General features: G+C 53.6%; 1 protein-coding gene across 2 annotated transcripts in view; it reads right to left on the reverse strand.

Moving 5' to 3' along the window:
- Positions 1–9,391, reverse strand: part of ZNF618 (zinc finger protein 618) — a 142,289-nt gene that overhangs the window by 42,500 nt on the left and 90,398 nt on the right. For both annotated transcript variants that reach the window (XM_012721578.1, XM_012721577.1), the window contains exon 3: positions 7,855–8,114. In XM_012721578.1, coding sequence (XP_012577032.1) covers positions 7,855–8,114 — 260 coding nt within the window. The remainder of the gene's footprint in view (positions 1–7,854; positions 8,115–9,391) is intronic.

Genomic DNA, 9,391 nt, shown 5'->3' on the forward strand with positions numbered 1-9,391 from the left:
TACCACAGCAAGACTCCCAAGAGCCCCCTATCAAGAGTAGCGCGAGCAGATGCCAGGGACAGCTGGCAGGGCACACCAGCACATGGGAGCCAAGCCTTCACCTTCCTGCTGTCACCAGTGGCGCAGGCCCGGCTTAGCAGTCTAGCAGGTTCCCCAACCGCCTGGCACAGCCTGGCAGAGCCTGGCTCGGCTCCCTCCCTGAGAGCGCTAGTAAGGCCAGGTAAGGCCAGCTGAGACCAGGTGGGTCTGGCTGCCAGCGGCCAGGGGGGGGAGCCCTGGTGGAGAGGAAGCAGAGGAGGCTGTCCCCTAAGGACAAGAACAGGGTGGAGCCCTCCACTCTCAAGTACACCCAGCAGCTCCAGAGAAGCTCAGTCACCCCAGAAAATACAATTACAGGTGACTGTGAGAAAAAATATGCAAAGCAGGGAGGTCCCAGTGCCGGGAGGGGAAAAGGGCCAAGAGATCTCTCCTTACAACAGGCGCCTGCACGAGCTCGGAGCTGCACAGCAGCTGTGCTGACAGATCAAAAGTGGCCAATGGAGTGTCCAGCTCCATTGCTGGTAAAGGCAACTGGCGCTGGTGGACGGGACCTGGAGAGTGAGCCATGGATAAGTAGCTTTCTGAGGCTCTGTGGGGCTTAGACTTAGACTGAGTAGCTTCAAGATGAGGGTTTTCCAGTGAAGCACAAATCTGGCATATGTGAGCAAAGGCAGTTTTAGGAGAATCAATTCCCCAGGCATCAATTTCCAAACTCTTCTTTTGTAAAATCAATAGCCCAGAGGCTGTGGTGGGCGGGGCGCGGGGTGGGGGGGAGACCCACCCACTGTTCTCTTTCCACCTTTCCTCTTCCTCCTCCCTCATTAGGAACAGAAATCCCCCTCCCCCAATGTGCCTTTAAAGGAATGACCCTCTCAAGTTCCTATCAAAGGTGGAAAAGCTGGTATTTAGAAAGTGGGTGGATCCAATGACTGGAAACCAGCCCCTTTTGCAAACCTGGTGACTTCAAATTCTTTGTACCCAAGGAAGTTAAAGAAGGATCTAATGGAGTTGTCAGAGAAGAAGCCATTAAAAATAATGTCTGATGATAGACCCCCTGGTGCGATTTTTGGCAATACAGCTTGGAAGGAGTTCAAAAAATTGAAGTGACTGCTAAAACAAAGCAAAACTCCATCCATCCCTGGCTCCTTATATATGTGATCAAGCTCTTTAAGCACTTATACTTATGAAAATGGGAAAACAGGAATTAAATTAATGCTGAATTTTGTCTCATTCAATAGCAAGAAATATTAATTCACTGCTATGTGAGCCAATTGAAAAAGAGAGAAAAACCCCAACCATTTCATTAAGAGGAACATTTTCAATAATTTTTTACTTTTACACTTACTATTTATCTAAATTTGTTTTTGACAAGTTCGATGCTGATAATAACTCAATCTGGAAAAAGAAATGTCTTAAAGCATAGAGCTTTATGAGCCCAATGAATTTTTTAGAAATTTCTATTTCCATTTACGCACATCTTGTTGTGGGAGATGAGTGTGAAACAGTGATCAATAAAAGACTCTCAGGCATTAAAAAATATATTACATTAGGATAAAATCCTACAAGGGAAGTGGACTGGAAATAAGAGTTCAAGGAGGAAAAAGAAAGATGTAAAATCTCGGACTGTTAAAGATGAGCGTGCCCGTGTGTCTTAAAAATGATGACAACGGATATCAAAGAGCAGTGGGGTGGCTTCTGGATTCATTTAAAAGAGTTCACAGTTTTATTTCTAAAATGCCACTTTTCTTTACAATACTCCATACATTATAGTTTGCAGTGATTTAACTTTTGGATGTGAATAAATTTCTTGAAACTCTTTTAGGAGGTACAGAGCAAAAAAAAAAGAAAAAAAAAACCACACCAGTTTGTGGCTGGGGGCCTTTTAAGTTCCCAACACGCCAGAGATAACCCCAGATACATCAACACCCTCACACCAGTGGTAGCTGTTTAGTATGTTCTGACCCTCACAGATAATTGGATCCCCATTACTTCGCTCTGTCCCCAACAGCCCTACAGCAGATTCTATTACACCTGCTGACTGGTGAAGTTAGTATGGCTCAGAGAGGCGAAAGCGACTGTCCAAAGTTCCACAGCGGACACACCCCAGGTCTCCTGGAGCCTTTTTAATGGGACACTCGCCGCACCCCGCCCCCCCGCCCCGGCCAGTCAGGACACTTTCCTCCGACCACCAAATTAAGGGTGAGCATGGAGAGAAATGTGCTTGGGTAGCGGCCAGAACCCGTTTCCTGGTGGCTGCAGCAAAGAGCTGGAGTGTTGGTTCTGGCAGGCTCAGGCACAAAGCCCTGCCAACAACCTATTGAAACAGGAAACTAACTATCAGCTGGCAGTGTGAAGCAGGCGCTGGCACCTTCTCGGCCCGGGTTTGTCACAGACCAAGACCCACGCGGCGGGCCGTGTCTGAAAGGCTGTCCCCTCTGCTGCTGCTCCTTGCTGAGCCCCGGCACGCACCGCCACAGGCTGAGCACCTCGGCCCAGGGCAGCACATCCACTCCCTGGTGCTCAAAGCCTGCTGCTGCCTCGAAACGTCCATGCGGGGTTCAGTCTCCTACGTGAGCCCTGACTCTCCCTCCTGCACATGATGCAGCAACCCTCTGTGATCACCCATCTCCAGGGTGGAAACTCACTTCCTCACAGGCCTAGGTTCAGGGTTCACACAGTTTCACGATCTCAAAGTCCTCCCCTGACTAAGCTGAAACGCCTGCTGGTGACTTTTCCATCTTGACTGGGGTGACTCTGGAGGTACCCACTGCCTCTCCACCAAATTGCACCATTATTTTGGAGTCTCCCATCTCCTCTGCCCACACCCACCCCCAGCCTCCTCCCCCCAGAAAAACAGCCCTGAGTTCTAGCACAGGGCTCACAGGGTTCATTCACCCCTGACTTGAGTGAATGAACAGTTAACTCCTGCAAAAAACAGGGTAGCTCCATGTCCCTCCCGGCTACTCACTCGCTCCATCCATCAGCCCCTGCGCCACCACTGGGAAACCCTGGCCCACCAGGCCTCCATGTACCAGGGCTCTCCCTGGGCTTCCTCACATGTACCCTGACAAGAGCCTCCCGGCACTCACCAGGACATCTGACCACAGGAACGCTCAGAACCAGAACCTGCCCCACGGGCTGGACGTCCCAGTGGCTGAAAACGCAGCTTGCTCGTCTTCCCCATTTAGGATGAGGCTGGCAGAGTGGCACCACGCCGGCTGGCTGACGGTGCTTCCTGGGTGCCCGTGTTCAGGAGTCTGAGGTACGCTGCTGGGTCAGGGCACGGTGATCTGCTTGCAGCTCCTCCTGGAGAAGGAGTCACTGCACTGCTCCAGCGGAGAGTGCAGCCAGCGGCCTGGAGGCGGGAGCAGCCATCTGCTAACTCACTTCCCGTCACTACTGGTTGTAGCCGACTAAGTTGGGGTAAGTGTTAGCGCTGCTCTTTTTACTAAAGAAAGAAACCAAGGACCTCAGCACCCCCCTTCACCTCCCCCACCCCCACTCCCAGCCCCACAGCAGTTCCACAGCAGCGATGATCTTTCTAAGCTTGAGTGCCCCTTCTGGGCTCAAGGAAGTCCCAGGTGTCCAGGGCGGCTGGGCAATAGCGGCCACCACTGCAAGCTTGAGCTTGGCAGCCTGGGTCCTGGGCACCGATGCCCCTCCCGACTCTCCTGAAAAGGTGCCAAGAGCCCTGCACTCATCTGTGACCCAGGCTCCACCATGGGAAATGCCTTGGATAAAGTTTGTCATAGGCAACATCGAGGGAGGGGGTAGGGGAGGAGGGGGGCAGGGCGGGTGGAACTCCGAGAAAAGGCAAATGGCAGCAGGGAGTGGGCTAAGAGGAGCTCTATTCTGCTGGGCAGTGGAGCCTCAGTCTGGCTGGTGGAGCTGAGCACTCGGGCTCAGGAGGCCCTGGGCTGGCTCCACACACCCCCTTTGCCCACTCCCACCTCCCCGGCTCCCCTGCCAAGTGCCTCTTCCATTATCCCCTCTCTGACCCGCCCCAGGACAGAGAAGCACGCCATGGACAGAGCTATCTAAGAGGCAGGGTCTCACTGGCATTCTGGCCCCTCACAGGCCCCTGAGAGAGCTTCCCTTCCTTTTGGGGTGTGGGGATCAGGGGTGCTGTGGTGTAGGGTCTCCCTGAAACGGAAGGGCGAGCAACTGACTTGCTGTGTGACCCTGGTAACAAACTCTTCCTTACCACAGGCTGGCTTGCCCCTCTATAAAATGAGGGGTCGGGGTGTCCAATGTATGTGAGCCACACCACCCCACCCACAACTGTGGCAGACACCAGTAAGCAATCAACACAGAACCCCTATCAGCCAGCAACAATACTTGGCCCACAGGATAAAAATCTACTTGCATCTTGGGGTTAGAGGACTTTAAACTTGTTGGTTCTGACACTGACTTAATTTTTTTTAAATGTTTTCTTTCCTGGTGCTGAGTCGAAGCTAAGTTTCTCTGAGCCTGGCCTTTGGCACCCTCAAGGAGAAAGGTCACCCCGAGGGCTGAGAGGGGCAGCCACAGCCTGCAGGGAACACCCTGGGCCCGCATCTGCGAGCTTCAGTCTTTACACTGGCTTACACAGTGCAATGCAGTGCAGCCAGTGAGAAACAGAGGCGTGGCTATTAGGACAGGCTGCAATGCATGACCCAGGTAGGCTGGTGAGGCCACAGCCACGAGGGTCAGTCCCACACAGGTGGGTCAGTCCTGACCAAATACGTGCCCTGAGTTCCAGGGAGGCCGTCCCAGGGAGTCCCAGGAATGGGACAGGTGGCCTATCTTGTTTTCAGATATGAAAAATGAGGCCCCATTAGAATTTGCATCTTTTGGGCCCTCCCTGGTGGGGTAAAAGCAGCAGGTAAGCACAGCACTGCAAGCGAGCCAGCTGCTTCAGTGCAAGTTCGATCCCTGCCCCAGAGGTGACCACGGTGCAGCAGACCTCTCCTGACCCGCCTGCTGCTCCCCTCAGCAGTGTACTTCATCAGTCGGCCTGCTCTGCTCCCCACTCTGTCTCTGGTGAATCCTCTTACCACCCCTGCACCTCTGGCCTGTACCCCAGCTCTGAATGCATAAATAAATAAATCTTTAAAGAAAAAAAAGAACTTGCATCTTTTGACATCTCATCTAGTGCCAACTTTCTTTCCCATCCCATTTTTTTTTTAATCACTCGGATTTATTTCTTAGTCTTTGGGGGAAAAAAAAAAAACACAAACTACTATTGTTGCTTCCTCTTAGAGAGACACATAATACCATTAACACTAGTATGACTACTGCCATTATCAGCTAATTCCTTATCAGACACAGTGCGGGAGCGCTTCACCTGCCTTATCTTACTGAATCCTCACTAACCCTGAAGTCACAACGGTGAGAAATAAGGCACAGAGATGTCAAATAGTTTGCACAAGGTCCAACAGTTACTATGTCGCAGGGCCTGGGCTACTCAAGTCTCGGGAGCCCAGCATCTTCTCCTCATTCCATTCTGCTACCCCTCTGGAGTCCCACACCCAGGGGTGGCCAGGACAGGGAGCCTCCCTCGTCTAACAGAAGAGGGCACGGAGGGGGTAGCAGTGCAATTGGCCTTGAAGGAAGGGCTGGATTTAGGCAGTGAGGCCAAGGACCCTGTTGCTGTGAACAGCCGGGCTGGACAGTGGCATCGGTGGCTGATGAGGCCGTGAGGGCCCCGGGTCTCACTGGGCAGGCAGCTGCCCCGGAAAGCCTTCTAGCAATTGACCTTCCCAGCCAAATCCAGACACTGGCTTTACCCCCAGACTCAGATTCAGCTACCTTTCACTGAGCATCTCCCGATGAAGGGCACAGCTAGCTAGTGCGTCACCGAGCCTTAGGACACAGCCCCTGGAGCGAGCTGGGGCACATCCTCTCTTCAGGTACACAGCACACCCACCGAGGCTAACGTGGTCTTGGGCCTTGGGAGGCAAATACTCATGGGGCTGGGGAGGGCTGTACTCAGGCCTCTGAAGACCCTTCTTTCACTCAGCTTAAGCTACTCGTGTTGGGAGTGTGACTAAACATAAGAAAATCTTTATGGCTTTTAGCACCCGAGACCTCTTGTTACAAGCTTTTATTACTGTGGCAAAACTTAGCCCCATCCTGACAGAGACCCAACATCAACCCTGATTCCTAGAAACCAGTATGTCCCTTGATCTTGTGCCTGGAGATGGGGAGCATAGAGACATTGATTTGACAGGTCCTGGACTGCCAATCTCTGGGAGCTCCCAAGTTCACAGCAGACACACACACACAGGCTGAGCCATTCTGATATAAAGTAGATGGTGGGAAGTACTCAAGTGAGGAGCAGGGTAGAAACCGATCACTTCTGATTAGAAGAAATCAAGGGAGGCATCCAGGAGGAGGTGGCAATGGACTTGGCCTTAAGGGATGGGTTGGATTGAGGCATGTGGAAAAGAGGAAAGGTCTTCAGGGGACAGGGAACAACATGAACAAAAAGGGCAGGAAATGTTTAAGAAGAGTAGACTGTGTTGGAATGAAGGTCTGGAAGATCAGATGAGGAAAAAAAAAAAGAAAACGCTGAAGTTATGGAGGATCTTGTTGCTCTGGCCTTGACCTGCGACACACCAGGAAATCCCACGTATATAAGCAGGGGACAGCAGCATGGTCACTGCTTTGTTTTGCCCAGAGTGGAATGCAGTGCGGCCAGTGAGAAACAGAGGCGTGGCTATTAGGACATGCCGCAATGCATGACCCAGGTAGGCTGGTGAGGCCACAACTGACACAGGGAATGGTGGGGAAAGGCGCAGGACGCCGGTTCCTAGACTTGGAGAGAAATGGCTGTAGGACTTGAGTCTAAATCTGGGGAGACAGGCCCAGGGGAATCTGCCCCACACATGAAGGGCACCTCAAAGTCCAGAGGGCTGGACATGGAAGGCCAGGGGGTGGCAGTGCTTCAAAGAAGAAGAGGAGGTGGAGGGGGAGGTGGAGGGGAGGGGGGAGGAGAGGAGAGGGATGAAAACGAGGCCTGGAGCCACGCTGGGCAAGGCTCTGATGCCAGGCGGAAGAACGTGCGCTTTATTTTACTGACCAGGGGTTGCAAACTTATGGCCCATGAAATGACAGCTGACCCACAGATGTTTGGTTTGGCAGATTTCAAAAGCAGAATTCACTGCCAACATGTAGAGCCAAAAGAATTCACATCAAAATCCTCGTTTCTGGCATGTGGTTTGTCCAGAGATGGAGAGAGGCTGAGCCCGTCTCCCCACTCGTTACCGTTAGTGGCGGCGGAGAAGCGGCCCCCTCTGGAGACGAGGCCTAGGCTCCAGCTGGACGCAGTCCCCACCACCTGTCTGTTTGGCTCATCTCTACTTAGGCTAAGTAAACTATCTGTTGGGTCTTGTAGACAGCCAGCCTGTGAACCTAGCAGGCGGCCCCTGAAGGAGGCTCAGCTGCAAATTGAGGGGAGAGGTGAGTTCCAAGGAGCCTATTTTCACAGAGCTCCTCTGGGTCTGGCTCTGCCCTGGAGAGGCGAGGGACGGTGCACTCTGCCTTGATGCCCCCCCAGTTCAGCCTCACGGGCTTTTCTAGACCCTTCTGGGAACAGAGCCCCATGGCACAAGGGAGTCACTGGGCCTGTAGAAAGCTCCAGGCATTCGACTTAAACCAAGTCTTTCTTAAGATAGGGGAGGATTTTGTCCAGTATAAAGAAAAGAGCTCCAGGCTAGAACGTCTACCTCTCCCTGAGGGCAGAGGGCAGGCTCGGGAGGCTCTCAGCCACAGAGGGGTCTGCAGCCCACCTTCCTGCCCCGGGGGGTCCCGGCCTCACTGGTGGGTACTCACCGAGGGTCTGCTGGTTGCGCACTCCACCGATCACCACGCAGATCTCGGCGGGCACGTCCCCAGCCCCGTCCTTGCTGACCGCCTTCTTCTCCTCCTTAGCTTCACCCTGCCAGATCACCTCCTGGATGTAGTCGTCCGGCAGCTCCGTCTTCACCTTCACCTCCGTCATGGTTCCCTGCTCGGCGCTCAGCGAGCCCTCGGCCGGCACGGACTCTGGCCCCTCCACCTTGGTGCTTTTCTGGCTGCGCTTCAAGCGCTCCCTGGGGAAGATGACATTCTGCTCAGAACAGAACCCCGTACCCACCCCCAGACCTAGCTGAGAGCCCCTGCCGGTCCAAGAGGTGGCCACTTCTCACATGAACCTTGCCTCCAGTCCACAGCACCCCAACCCACCTTGGGGTTCCCAGAATCAGTTTAAAAACCACAGAGCAAGAATGCCTCCAACTTCACCCGTTTTAGAGATGGGGTCTAGAGGTACCCAGGAAATCCTTGCAGGTGCAGTTACAAGAGACCTACAAGGGCGTTTCTTCTCAAGCCACAAAGGGTCCATGAGTTGGCTGGGCACCTTCGTAAAATGCAGACTCCAGGGGAGCGGGCCTGGGGTTTGGCCTGAGCTTCCACATGAGCAGCAAGTGCCCACATGCAGCCCGTGAGCTGGTCCTCAACTGGCACTTTAAACAGCAAGGGTTTAAGTGGTTGGAAGTGTGCAAAGTGTCTGGTCTAGTGCTGCTCCCTGCGCGCCTTGGCAGAAGCACTCACGACTGCATCCAAGCGCTTCGCGCTCCTGTTCTGCAGACGGGAGCTACAAGCCAGAAAGGCTCACTTAGCCGGCTGCGATGTCACGGAGCCAGCACTTGGCCCCCAACCGTCTGGCATCGAGGTGGCTCTTCAAATGTCAGAAAACATCCTCAAGGTAATGAGCTCAATATTGAGATGGGCCAGGCATATGTTGCTGAACCTCCTTAACAAGGGGGACACGGAGCCCTAGAAGGGACCTGTGGGCTCACAGACTCGGTGGCTGACCCGGGCCTGAAGCCAGGGCCCTGCCGGCCACTCCCACAACGTTTTGTTTTCGACGAGACTCTGCATTACTGGAATGTCCCTTCTAGCAGGGGCGTCATACCCTGACTCCTGCTTCTGAAGTGGGAAAGGCAAAACAGGTTCACCCAGGAGCCCCAGTCCTGTGCCAGGTTCGGCTGGCTCCCCTGACCATGACCTGCCCACGCCACTGCCCCAGAGAAGCATCTGGGCTGGGATTCCAAGGATGGAAGCAGGTCCTGCGGAACCCTCTGGGTGGGGACTCTGTGGAGGGTCTGGTGGCAGGAGGCAGGCACTGGGCTCTGATCCCAGATCTACAGGGGGCCTGATGAGTGACTCTGGGGAAGACACTTTTCCTCGCTGGTCTTCAACAGCCATTTCTGTTGTAACAGGGTTGTCCCTAGGAAAAAGGGAAGTTCCAGGTTCCCTGCCCCACACAGAAGGAGGGTGGAGCTGAGCAGAGAAAAGGGAGAAGAGGGAAGAAGAAAAGGAAGCTGGA

The sequence above is a fragment of the Condylura cristata genome, unplaced genomic scaffold (assembly GCF_000260355.1).
Source record: "Condylura cristata isolate star-nosed mole 26May11 unplaced genomic scaffold, ConCri1.0 scaffold00006, whole genome shotgun sequence".
Lineage (NCBI taxonomy): Eukaryota > Metazoa > Chordata > Mammalia > Eulipotyphla > Talpidae > Condylura > Condylura cristata.